The sequence below is a fragment of the Sipha flava genome, unplaced genomic scaffold (genome assembly GCF_003268045.1).
Source record: "Sipha flava isolate LNK unplaced genomic scaffold, YSA_version1 252_pilon_pilon, whole genome shotgun sequence".
Taxonomy (NCBI): Eukaryota; Metazoa; Arthropoda; class Insecta; order Hemiptera; family Aphididae; genus Sipha; species Sipha flava.
In genome coordinates this window covers 130,247-153,604 of record NW_020272904.1, presented here as the reverse complement: position 1 = coordinate 153,604, position 23,358 = coordinate 130,247, and the positions used below count along the sequence as shown (strand labels likewise).

At 26.5% G+C, this 23,358-nt stretch overlaps 1 protein-coding gene across 1 annotated transcript; it reads right to left on the bottom strand.

The window, feature by feature from the left end:
- Positions 1-82: 82 nt before the first annotated feature.
- Positions 83-13,612, bottom strand: LOC112684567 (HMG box-containing protein C19G7.04-like). Its single transcript, XM_025556151.1, has 10 exons — positions 13,326-13,612; positions 11,904-12,558; positions 11,403-11,452; positions 6,350-6,437; positions 5,207-5,299; positions 5,047-5,129; positions 3,808-3,932; positions 2,767-2,901; positions 1,804-2,024; positions 83-499 (listed from the first exon to the last, which is right to left on the bottom strand). The coding sequence occupies exons 1-10, from the start codon at positions 13,348-13,350 to the stop codon at positions 145-147; spliced, it is 1,830 nt and encodes a 609-aa protein (XP_025411936.1). The 5' UTR covers positions 13,351-13,612; the 3' UTR covers positions 83-144.
- Between the last annotated feature and the right edge of the window lie 9,746 nt (positions 13,613-23,358).

Sequence of the window (23,358 nt, the reverse complement as noted above, 5' to 3'; positions counted from 1 at the left end):
TATAACACACATATGTACATATTTTATACATGACTCATTGATTTTAAAAATTAAATTATAATTTAATGAATAATATGTAATAGTTTGTATTAAATCAATAAAAGCCATATCAAATTTTTAAATTGTATTATTATGTCTTGATACTTAATTATCAAGAAGTTTGTCAAAAATTTCATCAGTAGTTAATATTTTTGCTGTTGCATATTGAGAGCCAAGTAATTTCATTACTTCACCATGCTTTGATAAAGGATTTTCTCTTTTCACTCTGCCATAATTTTCTTTAACATATAAAGCAAATCTTGATGGTTTCTTGACAGGTTTTGGTGTAGATTGTATGTCATTTAAATTGTATAATTGTTTCAATGGATCTGTGTACATATCTGGTAAATTATTAATAGTCTTGTGATTATTAGCTTTATTTACAATTAATTCAAATTCTCCATAGCAATATCCACATCTTTTTCTTTCTATGTTTAATGATTTTGAATGACGTCCAATACTGAAAAATTTATTTTTTATTTAAATTTACAATTAACAACACAGTTAACTTACTATTATCCATAGTTTTTTACAGAAATATTATTTTAAGAAATACAAATTATGTATATGCAAGATTGTCATTTATGCAATCTACATTACTTAAGTCATTTTAGATGATTTGAACAATTATCATAAAAATGTTGGAAAATGTGAGAATGATTAAGAAGTTCTTTTTATTCATGATTTGACTACTATACTATACAAAATCTATTGGAGACGATAATAATGACTAAGATAAAGTATGGAGGATAAATTATGATGCCTATGACTCAGGGTTTGAAAATCTGACTGATGAACAAATAGTTAACAAGGTAATAGTACTTATTCAGAATAAATGCAATTTTTTGTGACAAAGTGTTATCAAAGAATCTTCAGATATAAATAAAAGTGTTTCAATACAAAAAAACAAAGGAAATTACAGATATTTATACAAGAAAATAAATAATAATAATAATGTACTTATTTGTTAAAATCACTTTTGGTGTTAATTTTTGGGCTATTTCACAGATTGTCTACATCACTTAATTTTATTAAGGTTAATTGAGAATTTATTGTAGCCTAAAAAAGTAAAATTTCAAAGTATACAATAGAACCTCTAACTCAAATTGGTCCTGGGGGAAAAAAAATTGAGTAATCAAAAATATTTTATTATAAAACATAAAGACTCTATTTGATAATTGCATTCATTTACTTACATCATATTTAATATATGTATTAATTTTTAAAAAAGTATTCTATAGTAACATAAATATGTAAATAAAGAAAATTTTTGGAAGAAATTACATATTTTTGATTGGTATAACAAGGATGTATCTTCTAAGTTTTCAATTATGTTGAGTGTGGAAAAATCTCATCTAGAATTTCTGGTTATTCATGAATATATTTATATAGTACCTGTAAACCATCTAATGCCTAGGCAAGAGTAGTTAAAGGCAAAGGCAATTTCACATCATCATCAACAGGGCTAGGATTTGTATGCAACAGCATGTTTCTTTTGCGACTTCTAATTATTAATTTTGTCAATAATGTCCACGTAAATGTATCACACATAACATGTATTGACATTTGACCAAGGCATTTTTGCAAGTTATTATAATACATTATAATCGAGTTATAATTCGACTAATCAAGGTTCCACTATATGTATAAATGTTACAAGTAATGAAATGTGTAATTCACCATTTATACCAAAAATATAAAAATCCATAAAATATAACTCATATTAGAACCCTGACTCTTTTGTGAAAATATTTAATCTCTTACCTATAGCCACACTTAATACATTTATATGTAAATTTTGTTTGTATTTCATAGCTATGGCATCTTTTAATAATTGGAAGTTCTGGAAACTTTTTCATAGCTTTATTTGCCCAGCGTTTCCATGATGGTCCATGCCCTTCAGAAATGCCATTAAATATCCAGCAAGCAGCATGACAAAGTTCATGAATTAATGTATCTCTTAATCTTTCAGCTGTATCAATAATCTATAAAAACAAAAAGTAATTTTATATTATATTATTTAGTATCAAATATGGGAACAAATAATTTGTTAAAAATAAAATACGGTTCGCAGACGTTTCGTCCCTGTCAAAAAAATGAATCCATGGACGTTTCATCACCAACTATTACTAAGATAGGACATTTGGCCCAAGGGAATTATATAAATTAATTTATACACAATTATTTATATTAGATCACTTAAAATATCATTAATATTACTACATTTAAATTCAATACAATGTAGTTTTATTTTATCTTCGTAATGATTTTTTTTTGCAAATTTATGATTTAATTTTTTCGCGGTTAACAATTCCATAATTCACTGATGTACGTACAATTACACTAATAAACTAGTACTGTGGAGTGTGCTCTGTGTATATACTATTATAGTATTCAGAGCAAGTATAAAATATTATTTAGTCTTTACAATACAAATAGAAAAAGTTAATAACATTTTTCTACTGCCTGACAAATAAATAATAATCGTGCAATATCACCAATCAATAAGAAGACCTTCGATTAAGATAAATATCTATCGATAATGTCATAAAGGTAAAAAAGTGTCCGTAAAATTGTTAATTTGTTAGTTTACTTACCTATATTATTTTTTTGAGTTGATTAATTTAGAACATAACCCAACCTAATCGGAGGTCAAACGTTCTATCTTAATAATATACGGGGACGAAACATCCGCAAACCATAAAATACTATAATATTGAAAATCACTTTAGAAGAAAGTTCAATGCGAGAAATTCTTTCGCAGTCTAAATTTTCATTTATCTTAACCAAACGCTTATTGAAACAAGCACCTGCTGTTGACCTTAATCGTGCATTCCATTTGAAATTCATATCAGCTGGAAGCTAGTGAATAGTGAATCAATTAGTACATGAAATATAATGTGACTGCTTTAAAGACTAAATTAAAGTAAAAATAATATTCAATTCTAATATGTTTGCACAATTACAATTATACAATAATAAATTTTACAACATAATTTTTATAATTTTTTAAAAAAAAACTGATTTAAAAAATCAGTTAAACTAAATTTTGAGGATTAAAACATTTGTATATTTGCATAACAGTAATTTGTTTTAGATGAAAATTTTAATTTAGATTTTCGACTTAATGTTTAGTAAAACAATTGATTTAAGCAGTGGCATAGATACAATTTTTTTCTGAGGGGGGGGGGTGTTTAAAAGTAAGTTTTTAAGTGTTCTTAGTATATCTTAAAACGAGGTCATATGTAATAATATTACATTTAAAATGGTACTATTATTATGTTCCATATTTAATGAAAATTATTTTTTTACTCAATTTTTAATATATACCTAATCATAGTAAAATCAAAATATTTTAATATAATATGTAAATATTAAAAAATAATAATCAAATATCAATAAAAAAAAAATCTATGTGTGTGTGTAGGGGGGTGAAAATTTCTTACACCCTCCCTGTAACTACGCCACTGAATTTAAGAATAAACATTGAATTTTTTTATTAATTGAACAATTAAAGATAATAATTTGGATATTAAACTAATAAATGAGACTCATTATGAGCAACCACATAAAATAAATCAAAATAAGTATTATATTCTTTCATGTTGAGATTTACTTTCTATAGTTGAGTATACAATTTTTAATAAAATTGATATTTGGTAAATACTAAAAAGATAAGAATATTAAATTAAAACTTATTTAATATAAAACAAATAAATAAGATTAAACTAATTATGATATTTTTGTAACGATAGAAATGTAATTTACCTTATTGTCAAATATTTCTTTATTGAATAATTTAAATAATACAGAAACTAAATCATCTTTATTTTTTTTAAATTTAATTTTGTATTTTTCAGCTGCAGGGTCACATTTCATTGACCCAGTAAAACCTGAAATTAATTTATACAATATAATATTAAAAACATTTAATATTGAATAACATCATGTGTATTTTTTATTTATATATCATGTTTACCAAATTTTGACCAGAAGGCCATGCTGTGATAATTAAAAAGATAGATAGTTTTCAGATAAAAATTTTGTTTAGTTCATACTTTTTGTTGGTTTTTTTAAATTTTTTAATAATTAAGAACCAGGAATAAAAAATCCAGACTATATTAACTTTTATTTCACGGTTCTAATAAAAAATTATTTTAAGTTTGACATTTTTATTGAATAAACATATTACTATTCTCTAGAAATGATATGACTTTGAAAAGATTTAGATTTTATTGTGTTTTTCATAGACATTTAAATATATATATTTTTTTTTTAATTTTGAATTGGTAATAATTTGTTAACATTTTTATTTTTAGGTTTTAATACAAGGAATTGTTATCCAAGACTCATCATAATTAGATTTTACTTCCACAATATAAAATATCGAAATAAGCAACTACATATTTTTTTATACGATTCTGAATAAAACGTTTATACCATAGTATGTTATACAGGTGGTATTATAGGTATATAAGTATTATAAGTAGTTACTGTTAGGAAATGTTTAGTTGGTACTTTAAAAAGGGATCACTTAATAAATTATCTAACAGTTTTCTTAATAATAACAAAAAATTAACAAAAACCCAACAAAATATACTGCATACTGATAGCAAATTTTAATTCTACAACTCAAAAATTAATAATTGTAGAGAATTCACATATTAATTAAATTTTTAATCATCGTACACTATATATAATGTAATTTTCAAATACATTTTTTTTTTTTGAGCTTTCAAAAGTTATTTGAAATGTTAGGTTTTCATAGCTTTTTTCTTTAAAATTACAATAAAATTATTTTAGTTTGATAAAAGTCATGAACATTTAATTCAAGGTTTATCATACAAATCTCTTATTGGTAATTAAAAAAAAATTGAGTATTTAAATATTAAATGTTGACAAAATAACAAAAGTCTGTCACAATTTTATAGTTAAAAATGCATACACATTTTACATATAGTTTGAAAACAAGGGGGTAAGACATAATACATTTATTTGAATACTTACATGATAAAGAACTCAAAAAAGAAAGCTTAGCTTCTATATAAGAACATTGTTTATCATCATCTTCAGTAAATGTGTTGGATTTGCTATAAAAAAATTGAAAGAGAGTATTAAAGAAATTTTAAAAATATAAATATAACACTTATTATGATTGAGTACTTACTTAAAGTTAATTTTATAACTAGTTACAGCAGTAGAATCAATATTTATTTTTTTATTTGTTAAATAATCTGAATCATTTGATAAACTGATATTCCTTTAAAAAATAGAGAAGGAATAAATAAATAAAGGTCACATAAAAATTTACTCTTGGAGAAAACAGAAGAGAAAGTTAATTACTATTTAATCACAGAATTTGATACTTCCTATACATCATAGTGATTAAATAATTATTTTTGTAATAACAAAAATAGTTTCTTAAAAATTATAACCTATAAATTTTCACAAATTAATTTAGGACATCCATAAAAATTTAAATTACTCATAATATACTATTTCACTATTAATACTCAAGTAATTTTAAATTATTCTCAGTAAATTTTTCAATAGGAACCTACTTAGAACAACATCATTTAAGGGTGGAAAATATTTTAAAATATTTCATTCATAAAAAAAAAAAAAATCTATAACAAATACTTAACTAATAAATATAATGCCATATTTATTGATACAATTATTAAAAATTATAAATTTAATGATTATTTACATATTTCGGTAACAATACCTAAACTGGTCTCATAAATTAGTAATTTTACAAGACCAGCTAATTGTATCTTCATCGTAAATAACCTCAATAATGTTACAATATGCGATGATAGCAAATAACTAATATAAAACTAAATAATAATTAGTATTCAATTTATAATAATATGTTTTTTTTATAAGTTGTAGTTATAATAATAATATATTATGCATACACAAATCAGTTCTTAATTGTGGTAGTTAAAAGTTTTTTTAAATTTTTTAGTGCATTTTTTTTGATATTATAGCATTTTTAAGGCATTAAGTTATATTTTTTTAGGACATTTTACTTATTTTTTTATAGCATTAAAATTCATTCCCTAATGACAAAACAAACAATTATCTTTGTAAGTTTTTTTAAAAATTGATGGATAGCCATCAAAATTTGTTTAAGGTATTCAGTAGACTGTTCATAAACTACAAAATTTTAAATAGATTTAGATACTTATTCATATTAAACTTAAAATATTTACTTATTTTTTTATAATAGGAATGACACATTTTTAGCGCCTATATCCATAAAAAAAGTTAAATTTGTCTTTGAATATTCTACTAAAAAACTTACTCTAAAATTATTGAAGTATTATTGACTTCATTTTCGATATCCTTTTTATGAAGATTGTTAGAAGTTTTTGAAGGAATTTCAGGAGATACTGAAAGATAAAAAAAAACTTGATTTATTTTAACAAATTAATGAGTAGATAATAAATATATTTGTGATACATATAATTTAATTAAGATTAAATTAAAAATTCCATTGTTGAAGAAAACAAATAAAATTGAATTCCATAATTATTTAAATAATGTTTAAAATAAATTATGTAAGAAACCAAATTAACCAAGTAATAGTTGATTCACAAATTAAGTCTTGTGTAAGGGATGTAAAAAGCATGAGTGGGAGTAGCTATGCTGGATAATTTCCTTTTAAGAGCGAATATAATATCAACTGAATGGTGAAAGAAACTGAAATACAAAGAAAAAATAAATAGAGATGCACTGAAAACAACAAAAGTTAAAGTATATCAAAAAAAGTAAATGTCAAAATTACAGAATATACAAGACCAAATATAAGTGAAACATGGAAAGAAATAAAACAAACAGTAAAAACCATAGCTGAAGAAGTATTTTGGGTACATATAAGGAAAAACAAAGAAAATATGGTCAACGAAGAATATAAAAGAGCTTTACATGAAAAAGATAGTTTGCATAAAAATTTTTCATGAACCCAATGAAGATAACAAAAGACTGTTAGCACTTAAACAAAGATAAATAAAAAATTTGATTAGATTGAATAAGAGACTGTGGAAAAAAGAACGTATACAAACTATAGAAAATAATAGAAAAAGACATTCAAAAATTTTTTTTGGAAAAGCAAATGAAGTAAACATAGTTACAAGTCCAGACCAATGGTTATAAAATAAAGTGATGGAACCCTTCTAACAAGCAACAAAGAAATTGCATACGAATTTAAAGATATGTTTACAAAGTTTTTAAACCAGCCAAGAATTAGACTTACTGTAAATAAGCTAACGACAGTAGAATAGCTATTCGAAAACCCATCAAAAAGGAAGTAGAAACGAAATTAAATATGCTTAAGAATAATAAAGCACCAGGTAAAGATAAAATAGCATCAGAATATTTAAAAATGGATGGTCCATGTTTACTGAATCAACTACATAAATTAATTAACATAATCTGAAAACGAGAAGAAATACCCGAATAGTGGCGAGTATCTGTCATATGACCTGTTTTTAAAAAGGGAGATATCATGGAGTGTAAAAATTATATAAGATTCTGTCTAATGTATTTCTAATCAGAATCAATCCATATATCAAAGAAATAATAGGAGAATATTTAAATGGATTCATGATAAGGAGATCAACAGTGAATCAAATTCAAATAGTTAAACATTTAGCGGAGAAGTCATGAGTTCAATAAAGATGTATATCTTATGTTCATAGATTACAAAGCGGCATAAAAATTTGATTCTTCTTCTTCTTCTAAGGTGTCTTAAAGACCATTAAGGTCCATTGCAGCAACAGCAACATGTCTTTCCACTTTTCTCTGTCTCTTGACACTTCCTCCGCATTATCCATTCTAATCAACTTGAGGTCATCATTGACTCTATCAGCCCACAATTGTCTGAGTCTCCCTCGGGGCCGTTTGTATTTGGTTTCCATTTTGTTATGATCCCAAGTACTACTTCATATCTCCATACATGATTGGCCAATCTTATTCTGTCACTCTTCATAACTCCTACGATGTCGACTTTTCCAAATAATTCTCTTAACTCTTTATTTGTCTTAATATCAAAATCACCTTCTTCATTCTTTTTTAGTTCAAAATTTTTCAAAGTATTTTCCTTTCCAAAAAACCCAATTTCTTCTCATCCATTTTTGTGGTTGCCCACGTCTCACACGCGTATAATTCTATAGGTCTAATTAAAACTTTGTACCATGTTGATCTTTTTGATAGTAATTTTGACTTGAATAGTGTTGATAGTCTAAAAAAAACTTCTATTTTCTGCTATCAATTTTTTTTCTTATTTCTTCCTGACTATTTGCGTTTGCGTTCACCCAAACTCCAAGGTATTTGAAGTACCCTATTCTTTCAAATAAAAAACCTTCTATTTCTATTTGTCTTTCCGTGTGATATTGTCTAGATAGTATTAGATATTTTGTTTTATTTTCATTTATGTAAAGTCTGATTTCTTTCCCTGCCCATATTAGTTCTTTTGTGGATTGTTTCAGACTCTCCTTATTTTCTGCTGTAATCGCTAGATCATCAGAATATGCTATAATTGTAAGCTATTGGTCCTCACTAAGTTTTGTTCCTTCCGCCTTACTAAGAACCTGTCTCACCACTGACTCTAAGGTAATGTTAAACAGAGCTGGTGATAACGCGTCTCCTTATTTGAGACCTGTCGACATCAGGAATTCATTTGAGTAAGTTTTTCCAAAACTCACCTTGCATATAGAGCATTGTAAGCACACTTTGATTATCCATTAGTTTTTCTGGTATCTCTAAATGGAACATTACGTTCCACAGTTTTATTTCTATCCACCGAGTGGTATGCTGCTTTAAAGTCCACCAATAACATATGTACATCTTTATTCAATTCATGACTTTTTTCTGCAACTTGTTTTATTATGTGAATTTGATCTATAATCGATTTATCTACCATGAAACCTGCCTGGTATTCTCAAATGATTTCTTTAATAAATGGTTTCATTCTGTTTAGTAAGAAGTTAGATAATATTTTGTACACCAGGCATAAAACGAACATCCTCCATGATTCTGGAATTTCTTCCTGCTCCCAAATATCGGTGATGAGTTTATGCATTTTTTAAGTCAACTTCTTTTCTTCTTTTTTAAGGCATTCAGAAACAACTTCGTTAATCCCAGTGGCCTTTTCTTTTTTCAGCATTTCTATTCCTCTTTTTATTTCTTGTATCGGTTTGTCCAATAATTCTTCCACTGTTGCATTAACTTCTACTGTGGCCCCATTTCCTGGTTGATTCAACATTTCTTCAAACATATTTTTAAATTCGTTCCCTATTTTTCCTTTATCCGTTACGATAGTTCCATCATCCTTTCTTATCATAGTTGTTTTCGGCATGTAACCTGTTTTTACATTTTTCACTTTTTCAAAAAAAGCTTTTATTTTATTTTTTTGTTATTGTTGTTTTCTATTTCTATAATTCTTTATTTTTCCCATTGTATATTTGTTTTCGTTACTTGTGTTCTGAATCACCTTCAGACATGTTTTATCCCTTATATCTAAGGTTTTTTTTTGCAATTTTCATCAAACCATATTTTCCTCTTTATACATTGTGTGTTTCCCAATATTCTTTCAGATGTATCTTTAATTACTTGCGTTATTTTTTTGCAGGTGTCATTTATGCCTGCTCTTGGCTTATTAGCTGCATTTCTTCATTTAATCTTTCCTGTTACACTTTTATTATTTTAGTTTTCAATATGCCTCTGTTAATTCTTTTTTTCCCTGCATTTCTTCTCTGTTTTTCCATTGATATACTAAAGTATATCTTAACTCTTATAAGGAAGTGATCGGATATTGCACTACAACTTCTCATGCTTCTTACATATATGACATTTGATCTTATCTGTGTATTTATAAGTACATGGTCTATATGGCAATATTGTGCTACTTATGACTATATTTTTGTTTGATGCAAATATAACAAGTATATTATCATTTTTGTTAGTTTCTCTGTGTAAGCTCTCCTTACTAATTGTCGGTCTAAACATTTTCTCCCTACCTATTTTTGCGTTGAAATCTCCTATTACTATTTTTGGTTTCCAGTTTTGTAGACTATCTTATAGCATTTTCAACTCATCTAAAAAGGCATTTTTGATGTCATCGTTTTTGTCCTCCGTTGGTGCGTAACAATTAATCATGATCACATTGTAACACTTACACTTAATCTCTAAGATGCATAATCGATCGTTTATTGGTTTGAAATTTACTATACTCGACATAAATTTATCTCTCAGTATGAAGCTTACTCCTCTTTCGTGTTTCTTCCCACCACTATATAAAATTGTCATCCTTTGAGATGTGATACTTCCCGAGTCTTCTCATCTCATTTCTTGAATCGCAGTAATATCAAACTTATATCTTCAAGGCAAAATATAGTTATCGCCAAAGTTCCGGGCCTATATAGAGATCTCACGTTCCAGGTTCCAATTGTTAAATCCGATAGCTCAAATTTCCAAGGCATTTGATGATGTTGATTTGTAATCGGTATGTTTTCCGTTTAACGTTAGATACGATTCGATTAATAGAGAAAAACTATGGAATGTCATGAACCAAATGGGAATTACCAGCAAAATTAGTCAGAATGATAAAAATATGTACATATGAATCCAAAAGTAAAGTAAGTTTTGGAGAAGAGATATCAAATAAGTTCACAGTAACGACAGCACTCAGTAGCTTTCACTGACTATAGTCCTTATAGCTGAAACAGAAAATGAACTGAGAAATACAACAAGCATCCTACTAAATGAAAGTAAAAAGATTGGTTTAAAAATAAATTGAGTCAAAAACCAAATATATAATACATCCAAGACAAAATTATAATACTAATTAATTAAAAATTGATGAATACAAATTTGAAAGGGTTTACAAATTTAAAACTCACTTCTCAAATACTCTTTCATAAAAAAATCAAGATCAACCACTTCACTTTATGCATTAAATATAATATTTTATAGCCCAGAATTTAAGATCTCATAAATGTATAACTAAGATGCATAGAAATCAAACACTACAGTTGACTGGTACCAATAATTTCTTTGTACATTAGAACAGTTGATTTTTTTACTTATATATAGGTTATAAATTGTTCAACATAAAAATGTTTAGATACTTATTGAAAATAAAATATATTATTATTTGTCTTTATACACTACTTTAAATTATGAAAAAAACCTCAAATTGATAGTTAATCTTATATATTACATTATAAATTTACCAATGATATTAACAAAGATTTTTTATTTTTGACTTATAAAAAACAAATCATTACAACTAAACATGATAATAAAATATTAATTTTTATTTAAATTATAATTTAAAAAAATAATTAATTACTTACCAATTTTAATTTCATTATAATTTTTATTAGAGACATTTTCATCATTCAATCTAAAAATTAAATAAATATTAAATATACAAAAACACCAATAAAATGGTTAGTTTTATGAAGATTACATTTTTAATATTTGTACCATTGTAATTTTCATATATGGATATCTTAAGCGGATACAAATAATGGACAATCAGCTATTTTAAAATAATTATTACCATTAGTTTTTTTTTTAATTATAATTATTTATTATTTTATTTTTATGTATAAAAAATATATTAAAAAGATAACAGTCATGATGAATATAAATGTAATGGTTAATAACTATTTTACATACTCTAATATAAGTAATCCATAACATATCAGGCAGGCTTCTACCAAAACCTGTCAGTTTATATCATATATAAAAGGAAAATAAACTAAAACGTCCTACTACTACTGAAAGGGTTAAAACCGAGTGTATACTTGATATAAATATAAAATTTTAACATTTATTTAAATAATACTTACTCATCAAAATGTTTATTCAAATGTTTTTTGTCAGTAACTTTTATTACTCCATCAATGTGTCGCCACTCATATCCATATATACGATCTAATAGCTTTGCTGATTCTGAGAGGTCACTAGTTTGATTATTTTTTACTTTAGGTGTAGTATAATTATTTTGAAATTCAGAGTTTATATCTTCTACATGATTAAATGCATAATTTGTATCATTGCATTCTAGTTTAGAAAAATTTTGAATAGAATCAGATAATGAAATTTCAGAATTAATACTATTAATAAGTTTTACAGGTGACGTATCAACATTTGTAAGGTCTTGATAGTTATTATTAGGGCTAAAAAGTAAATTTGTAGCTGATTTGAAACTTTCATTAGAACTCATTTCATTCCTTGATGAATTGCTATTAAAAACTATTAAAGAATCCTTTTTTTTATTTTTTTTTATTTTAATATCTTCAAATCCGAGATATGATTCATTAGTTAAATCAATTGTATCAAGCATAACATGCTTTGAGTTATTTTTAGAATTTATTTTGGTTTTCAATTTTGGTTTCAATGTATCAAATAGTTCTAAACTAGAATCAGTAAAAATATCATTTTCTTTGTCAGACATATTTTCTATAGATTCATTCATTTTCTTGCCAAGTTTTAATTTATGCACTGTAAAACAAAAATTAAGTAGTTGAGTATCTTTAAAAACTAATTTTAATTTTTTTTTTTTTTCATAGGTAGATAATAAAAACATTTTAAACTTAAGTATCAAAAAACAATATTGATTCATAAATAAGTAATGCTAATGTGTAGTAATGTAAGAAATACAAGTATAAAAAACATTTTATATATTTTTTTTAAATAACTTATTAATGTACAAATAGTTAAACTAAATATAAGTATCGCTATGCTAATTTATTAAAATTAAAAATGTATTTGTAATAATTAAATTTGATAAAAATAAAAATTGTTTTTCCATTTTAAAAATGAACAAATATAGTATCATATCAATAGTGAAATTTATTTTTTGTGTGTTTAGTAACTCCTTTTCAATATAAAATGAGAAATGAAGTTTTAAATTACATTTTTATTTATACTGCCCATATTATAATTAGGTATTTTGTTTTAAGCATATATTCATCATAAAAATCAAAAGAAAGTAGGCCTAAATTATAGATAAAATATATACCTATATAAAATATGTAGATAAGATGTAATTGTGTAAATATTTTTACTTTGTTTTATCAACAACAACCTTGTTTTAAAATTGTATTTTACAATAATGGAAAACTTATTAGGTATAATATTAAAAATCTTTTGAGATTTGTTCTCAACATTCAATCCTGTAAATATGTTACTAAATATGTGTATACATTAAACATTTGTTTAATAATTTAGCATACAAGCCTATAACCAGTATTTTAATATTGACTTACTTTTAAATTTCTTGGATTTGATCATATTTAAGTATTTCGTGAACTTTGTTAATTTTAGGTAAAGTATAATTGGAATTCTACAATAGTATGTAAAAGTTTAAATATTTTGGCATCAATATTTTTCTATATGTATTTAAACTACGTAATATATAAATATATTTAAAACTGTAATTTAATAAAACATTATGACATTTAAGTAATAGATAACATTATTCGAGTGTTGAGTTAAGCTAGTAGTTAACACCTCAGAAAGTTAGATAATTAGAACAAAAAAAAAAATTATAACCACAAAATGAATTAATTCCGTAACAATACCAATAAATAACTAATCTTATAATAAACAATATTATAACTATACACTAAACTGAGTTATACTAGAATAGGTACATTCGATTTTCAATATTGCTAATAGTACGTATGTATATGAAAGTATTTTTTATCATAATGTAATGTATGTTTATAATTTATAACCGTTAAAATATATTGATATTTAAAATTAAGGTTGGTCACATTGCGTCCACATATTATGATTAATAATAATGAACTCGGTCTTATCTTATATCTTTTAAGAGGGTGTGTTTATAACACAGATAAATTCTGTGGACCAACACCGTTGTTATTTTGTTGTTATCAAAAATTAAATTGTTATCATAAATATTTTGGTTTTGAGTATATCAATACCAATTAAATAAAAGAAACAATATTTAAGACGCTAAGACTGTCAGGCTAAAAGGAACATTTATTATAAAATAACAACGATTATAAACAACATAGTTATAGTTATAGGTTATCGCAAAACGCGTGTAGAGCGAAAAACCTACGAGCGACTGGACGGGCGAAGGTAATGCTCGTGGAGGCCGACGACGATCGACGCATGCGACCGTATATAATGTGAAAGGAGGGGGACACGCAGCTGACGCGTTACCGCGGTTATTAACAACAATATTGTGGGTCGCCATAATAAAATTTTATCATCAATTATAAATTTATAATAAACGAATTACATTATTTTATTTGTTACAATGTAATATTAAGATTAGTGATGGGCATAATCGTGTGAAAATAATCGAGTTACTCGATTGTTGATAATAATCGAGATATCTCGATTATGTTACCGAGTGATTTTTCATTCGAACTAAAGTAACTCGAGTACTCGTCACTCGGGTACCTTATTCGAAACTTTATTTTTAGAATCCTAAGTCCAAAACTCCGAATACGTAAATAATTGAATGAATAATATTAGTCATTACTCGATATAAATAAATATTGTTTCATTTTGTACTCCTTAGCACGCGTTAACAGTCGACACTGTTCACTAACTGTTCATTATTCTATAGTTCCTTACCTATTTATTAAAAATTATTTATTTTTAAAATTTAAAAATGAGGCCGGATAATAAACAACGTTCAACAGTACAGGAACACTTAAGAAAAATTGCTATTCGGAACGAGTATTTTCAAAAACAGGGCAAATAACTAACGACCGTCGAAGCAGATTAACTTCTAAAAATTTAGATTATATAATTTTTTTAAATAGTAATTTAAATTTGTTTAATTAATTATAATTGTTAAATTTATTAGTAACTATTATTAATGGTCTAAAATAATTTGCCAGATTAACGTTTAAATAAAAAAATAAAAATGAGATTGATTTATGCATATTTTTATTTCTATTGATAATTTTAACTATTACGAATACCGACTAATAACAAACTTATATTATTCCTAGTTATCATATTAATTGAACATTTTGCGTTATTATATCGATTGATATCTCGATAATGAAAATATATCGATCACCTGCTATTCAAGTAATAACTAAAATTACTAATATCAATTGAAAATTTCGAGTAATAACTCGATTATAACAATATATCGATTACTAATAACTCGATTATAGAAATAATTTGATTATGCCCATCACTAATTAAGATTTAAATTACACATATCTTTAGATTTGTGATGAGATCCATTTACACATTCAAAATAAATGTGCTCTGTAATTAAAAATGGACAGCCCATAAATTTAATTAGCAACTTCACGTTCAAGCGAAAATTTGTACTTAGATTTTTCTCCTGTCACGCAACGCATTTTAATATTATTGGTTCATATTTTAAAAATTCAATAAATAAGTATCTAAACATTCATACTTATTTTAATAAATTACCTTCATATTTCACCGACTTTGCCACAACATAGCCAAAACCTAATTCCGATAAACGTGTAGTAAATAAATTTAAATCATTATTTTCTCCTTGAAGAGAGATATTATTCACTATATATGAATTTTCTAGCATATGTTCCAGACTGTTGAAATATCTATTATCTTCCATTTTAACAAAAATAATAATTTAAAAAACGACACCAACGATAATTAAAAAAAAAAAAAACTATAAAAAGTTATTTAATCAAAAAACTAAGTTTCATTAAATTAGTATGTATGTCACATTGGTACAAATAATACAAAAAAGTGGAATAACCTATTCATATCAAGTTATCTTCACTTATATAGTTATGTAAATTATATATACAAATTGTATATTATTTTTTGTTTTTTGATACACAGCTACACTGACTACATAATAATTATTAAATCAACTAGGATAATCTAAAATAGTTTTAAAAGCGTTAGAAGCTTTTAAAAAGTGTTTTAATTAAAGAGTTAACTAATGTATTGTTTAGGCACCTATATAAAATTTTTAAATTTTTTTTAGTACTATTATTACTTAACTATTAATTTTAATTACAGGTCACATCAATGTTCCTTTACATATCTATTCTTATAATAAAAAATGAAGTACATCTAAATTATAAATAAATAAATACAAGGAAAACAATAAATATTGAGAACAACTTGACTGCCTACATTATTTAACAATACAGTTTTGAATTTATATCTTAATATTACATTGTAACTAATAAAATAATGTAATTAATTTAGTATAAATTTATAATTGATGATAAAATTATATTTATGATAACAATTTTATTTTTGATAACAACAAAATGATAACGGTGGTGGTCTATTCGACTGCGTGTACCATAGATTTCTATATAATACATATATATTATGATGAAGGTTACATTAGCAATAATGGACTAGTTGTGATAAGAAAATTTCAGTGGTTTTCAAAGATTATTGCTAAGTTAATACTTTTTATTGCCAACTAATTATCGTATCCTATAAAATCAGTGTAACCACCACATTAATGTATACTTTTATTGCTACGTTTATAAAGATGATACCTCAGTTCTTCCGGATTGATAAGAAATATAAGAATTTTCTAATTTTTTTCCAAAATTAATAATCATCAGTTACATATCACAATAAAAAATAAAACCATATTTGCCTCTAAATATGATTTAAAAACCCATATACTATTCCTACAACTAAATTAGATCATTAATTTGAGTCGTCTAGCTTTGACAGTTTGGCACTATTGGAATACTTACCTATAACCATAGCATCCGTTATATTTACACGAATATCTATGAATGGATAATATATCAAGCCTGTGAGCCATAATATGTATTAAAAAACTTGAAATATTTAAGAAAAAAAATTAGTATTTAACGTTACTTTTAATTACTCATTAATAATTATTTGTCTTATTGTTGTCTTCTTCAAAACAATTGGATAGAACGTACACTTGGAGATTTTCAAATTTGGTTATACGATGGTTAGGTTTCAATTTCTACTGGTAATGGCTGAAGTTGCATTCAACATCAACTTAGGTTAATGGGGCATATTCATACCACATATATTAGGTGGTGTTACTTCGATATTATCTAAAGTGTTGCCATGTTTATTCATAGTTATATCTCTAACATATTTCAATTGCTTGTAAACCAACGTTATCACTGAGGGCGTAGACCGTTTGGGCGAATCGACCCAAAATATAGTCCGTTTGGGCGAATAACTTATACCGTTTGGGCGAATAGATATATACCATTTGAAAATATGAATAATTAATAATAATAAGTTAAAAATCACATAAAATATAAATAATTGATCAAAAATCATATTAAGTATAGTTATAGTACAGTTTAAAGTAATTTATTAGCCTGATATTTTAAACATAAACATTTTATGCATTGTAATTGGCTAATGTTCACTTTTTCATATTTATTCTATGTTTCTTGCACAAACTCTTTTTTTTTTTTTTATAGTTTCTTTTCGTTGAGCGTTAAGGATATTTTTTGAAATGGAATTGATTTTAATCATATTTTCAGTTTGGATTTCTAATAATACTGCAATGACTTGATGTAAATGAGGGTGTGGTGTGTAAAATTATTTGTTAAAGTGAGAATGAAATGATTCTGGTCCATTTGTGGTTCTGGGATGGTCAAATATTGGTGATGAAGCCCACAAATGAGGGGAGAACTCTGAGTTTTCGTCTATGTAGGTTTCAAGACATTATGGACAAATTGTACACATTCATATAATTGATAACAACTCAGTAAACGCATCTCCTACTTCGGTTAGTGGCAAAAATAATAGACCGAAAAAAAATTTGAGCCCCAATCCGACTTCAGAATCTTTAATTAAATACGCTTTCCATAAGTTTTTATGTTTTACTATTTGCCTATACCAACTTTGGCCTAAGTGAAATGTACATGTTATTAACTGACAGTTAGGAAATGTTTGCGTTGTAGCTAAATATGCAGCTTTTTCAAAATCCGAATGAAATAAATCTACTTGAAGAATTTTGCCAATTAATTCATTACATAACTTAGATATTTCAAACCACATATTCAAATAATTGTTTTTTGATCTTGATGTTAAAAATATATATGCTACTGGTACATAATAATTGTAAGTATAGATATGTAATGTACATAGTTGACAAAAAAACTTGGGACAATACGAAAATGTTCCGTTTCCAAAGACATTTTTAGATTTACACAGGAGTTGTAAATTGACAAAAGTTATAATAACAATTGACATTTGTTGATTTACAAAATAAAATTGCTGATCCTTGTATTTTATTGTTGATTGCATATCATATAATTGATCAAATGACTCTTTTTGCGATTTTGGTAATATTGGGTACTGTTGTTTACGACTACGATAAATTGATCGCCTAATTAAATTAATATCAGAATAGTTAAGTACATCCTGAAGTCCTGACTTATCTACTAATAATTCTTTCCTAATAATTTTATTAGGTTTTTCATGTATTTGTTCAGTAGCTTTTATTATAAAAGAACTTCGAATTATATCTATAGTTAAAGATCTTTTTGTACTCGGCTTATGATTATGTAAATGTGTTGTCATCTCTAATATATTTTTTACATTACAATCAATTAAGACACTTTCTTTACATTTTTTGTTTGTACAACGAAATCGAATTGTTTCATTTTGAAGAATATTTGATTCCGTGTACTTGTACTGTTCGATAACTATATATCTTTTACCTCTTTTCGTAGTTAAAATATGTTCGATTTTTAAATCCATTATAAATGTAAAAAAATATAAAAACTTACAACTGACTAATATTGTTAAAATTAATTTTTAAATAATCGTACATGAAAGTATAATTCAAGACACTACACATATCACACTACAGTGTTATTATGTACAACTTGGACAGCGTATCTGAATCACAATCTTATTTTCGATAAGCAATATTGCAATAATATCATCAGTATCTGTCACCCGGTTTTTACCTTGCTTAGGTAAAAATAATTTCACTCGCCACCAAACGGTACAAATTATAGTCGCCCAAACGACCACCGACCATCACTGAGTACGTAGTTTAATTTATTTTTTATTATAGATTTTGAACGTGTTCCAGGAGAGCGCGGACTATTAAAATAATATCAACGGAAAGGGAGGTGATGTATTAAAATGTGTGAAAATATCTAAAGGAACACTTTGCTCGATTTCGAGGTATAAATTTTGAAAGTAGTTGTGTTAAAGTTAACACGTTGACTACCAAGCCTAATTTTCAAAAACTGTCTTTCTGTACCATGAGGGTACTCGAGTTCTCTCACCAGGTCTATTGTGTACCGTTCTCTCAGTATTTCTTGTGTTTGATGTAACATTTACGCCATTTACTTTTATAAAATTGTACTAAATAGCGTATAAATCGTCATTAATATACGTTATCTACCTGTGATAACTGTGGGAGTCCTCGGGTTTTCTCAAAAAATAAGTTGTGTTAAAAAATTATCATTAATATTTTTATACATGTACCTATAGATAATTATGCATATGATAAATACCAGTGGCATGCATAAGATTTTTTGGGGTGTTGTAATATACATGAATTTTTTTTTTGCTCATCACTAAAAAATCTCTAACCACTATATTATAATAATGTAATCTATAAAAATAAAATAAATATGAAATAAGAGAAATAATTTATAAGGTATACCCAAAATAAATTTTGAATACAGACAATGATATCGCTTTTATCTCAGTTATCAAGACCAGACGATCAATTTATAATCAACCGTTGTAGAAAACCTAAATAATATGTTCCCAAGCAAAAATTATCAAAGTAGTAATAAAGTATCTAAATATGATCATAATATTATGACTTGTGTGTTTGTGTGTATGTGTGTGTGCAGCGTGTGTATAATACGTTTATAGTGTTTATACAAACTATTAATATGATTTTCAAGTTAAAATTCTAAAATATAATAATGTTAAAGAAAAAACCATTCACTTAGCAATTTTCTTCAACAATGTAAACATACTTCTTTAATATGTTCTCCTGATTAAATGTTCAAGAACGTAATACTTCAAAACGTTCTTCTTATAACCTGGCTATAAATCGAGGAATGAATATCAGTAGCACACAGTTCCCCAGAAAGAATATTATAAACATACATGGGTATCGCCAGGGTGTCAGATACATCAGTCAAATAGACCATATACTAATAAGTAATAGATACAAATCAAATATTACAAATGTTAAAATCTATAGAGGAGCAGACGATACGGACCACATTACCTTGTGGTTGGAGTTTTCAAAAGTAAAATGGCAATAAAATGGAATAATGAAGAAAAATTAAAAGCAGCTCGAAAATTCGACGTTGAGAAGCTTAAAGAAGAAAAAATATGGAAAAAATATAGGGAAACGGTAGACAAAAAGTTAAAATCAAGAATAAGTTCTGCTATTGAAGAATTAGAGGACAAATGGAATATGGTTAAAAATTCAATAATTGAAACTGCGGAGAGTGTAGTGCAATTCACACAAAAGCCAAAAAGAAATAAATGGTTCAACGAACGCTGTAGGAAAGGAATCCATGAACGTAATAATGCTAGGAACAAAGCTATCCAGTTACCTACACCTGAAAACATAAGAGAATTCGAAATTAAAAGGAAAGAAGTGACAAAACTAATAAGAAAAGAAAAAAAGAATGTCAGAAAAAGCAAGATCAAAGAGATCGAAAGGTATAAATACAATCCAAGAGAATTCTTTAAGAGGTGCAAGGCCATTAAATCTGGCTTTTTTCCGCATATATTATCTCTAGTAGATAAGAATTGTGCCCTGATATTACCATGTAATTGGAACTGAGATCGAATGCCCAATTAGAAAATTTATACAAAAAGGAAAATGTTGTGCAATTTATTAAAAAGAATAAAAATGCAATGGGCCGGACATGCGTGGCGAGCAGACGGATGCCTAATAAAAGGAGTAATGACTTGGTCGTTAGCGAGGAGGAGACCAAGGGGAAGACCACGAAGAAGATGGATTGACAGTATAAATGAGATATGAAATGCGGCAGCCCATGGTGGGGCAGATTGGCGAGTAACAGCGTATGATAGAGAGAAATGGGAGGAGGTAGTTTTGGCGGTAAAGATCCTCGATGGATCGTAAAGCCGGAAAAAAAGAAAATAAAAAAAAATAGACGCGAATAATCGTTTCTTCAGATAATTAAGGTAACACAACATACATATACCTATTAGATAAAGAAAAAATATTATTTTTATAATGCTTGTTTCCAGTGCTCAAATTGGGGGGGGGTTTGCAGGGGGACGGAGCTCCTCTACTATTTTTTTTTTTTTACGTACCCCAACTATATTTTTCCCCGGAACGGGGGAACACCACGTTCATCCTAATTGATGTCCAAAATAATTTGTATGTGAATTTCAATTTACGTCAATTGGAAAATTAATTTTACGATTTATAGCAGCGGTTCTCAACCGGGGGTCCGCGAGTAGGTATTAGGGGGTCCCCGGGAAAAAAAAGCGTAATGGCGGAAAAATTGAAATTTGTTGTAATTAATTGAAATTACTTGTGAAACTAGTAGTGAAATATTGTAAATGTTGTAAATAGGTTTTTCGTAACTTATACGATTTAGTATAAGTGTATAATAAGAGTATAATACTGGAAAACGTGTATTGAGAATAACCAACCAGAAATTTTTGAAGCACTGCATGATTTTCTCAGTGAAACTGATATGAACTTATCACAAGGCATCAAACACCAAATTGTTCAACATTTGAATGAGCTTAAAACAGCTTTTGCAAAATACTTTCCTAAATGTGGAAAAGAAGACCACTGGATTATGTTCCCTTTCAATGAAATTTATTTCAAATCTGCAGTTTTATCAGCCCGTGAAAAAGAAAAATTGATTGAACTGAAAACGGACTCTTCACTCCAAGCAGCATTTCTTGAAAAAAAATCACTGATCACCTTTTGGGCTAATGTGAAAGACGAATATCCTGAGCTTTCTTACAAAGCATTCAATGTTTTGCTACCGTTTACGAGCTCTGTATTAGTGGAAAGAGCCTTTTCGTCATACACATTTATTAAAAATAAGTACCGCAATAGACTCTCGGTGAGTTCGGACTTACGAGTTTATTTATCATCCGTGGAGCCAGATTTCAAAAAGTTAAGTGCTAGCAAATAAGCTCAAGGATCACATTAAAATTACATTTTTAACTCAATATTATTTTTTATTATTTATTTTTATACATACAATGTATTACGCATGTTGATCAAAATAAATCAAATTTTTCATTATTAAACTTATTTCGTAAATTCATATCTATCTTATGTAAAAATATATGACAAATTGGCATTTGGGGGTCCGTAAAGTAGTAGTGAGTGGCCAAGGGGTGCGTGAATGAAAAAAGGTTGAGAACCGCTGATTTATAGTATCAAAATTATTTTTATAATTAAAGATTATATGGTGGTTATGATAAGGGACAACGTCGTCATTTCTGGAAAAATATAAATAGTAATGTCTGTGAATTTGGTGTATTATACTTTATACATTGTACGGTTTGTTTTTAATATTGGCGATCGACAATATCGTCATTTCGGAAAAAAAATAAATACTCTCACCACGTCCTTAGACTAATCTTCTAAGGCCGTGCCCCGAACTATAGAGGAAAAATAGATAAAAACAAAAACTAAATATATGATTATAATTAATTAAACATTTAATTTTTAAAAAGTAATTATTACTGAAAAAAAAAATTGAAATAATAATTTATTGATGGCTATCAAATTATTATTTTATGTTAAGTATTAAAATAATACAATTATAATTTTAAGAATAAAGTAGTTTCTCTTTGGCAAACGAAAAATATCGTAACATTCAAAACCTATATTTGTCATTATGTTGCCGGTTTTGCTAAAGTCTTTCTGAAAGTATTGACATCACTTGTATAAAAATTAGCATTTTGCTAAATCGTAGAATTTTGAAAATTTTCTTCCAAGAAATCGAATCCGGGGTAATAGCAAGCTATAAGATGTTTCTGAATAACCGTTATCGACAGAAACGCTGCTCCGACAACCGATGTAGTTATAAAACCATACATTAATATAAATATAATAAAAAAGTATAAACTAAACAAGGGCATATTTGAATTGAAACTAATTTTTCTTCTATACAAATTTAAAATAATTTACAGTTGATTACCTAAAGCTCATGATGTCCATTCGCGTAAATAAATAAGTAAATAATAAATATACCTAAGTAACAAATTGAATTAAACATTTATGTAATATATATATTTATAACATATTGCGTGTAAAATAAGCATGAATAAGAACAAACTTCAGGTACG

What these genes read in the sequence shown, in the direction of transcription:
- LOC112684567 (XM_025556151.1), bottom strand. Translation starts at nt 13,350, where the DNA reads ATGATCAAATCCAAGAAATTTAAAA. An exon ending in AGTTATAAAATTAACTTTAA is followed by an intron (nt 5,130 to 5,206) that starts GTAAGTACTCAA and finishes ATTTTTTTATAG; the next exon opens with CAAATCCAACACATTTACTG. An exon ending in AAGAAATATTTGACAATAAG is followed by an intron (nt 2,902 to 3,807) that starts GTAAATTACATT and finishes ACTATTCACTAG; the next exon opens with CTTCCAGCTGATATGAATTT.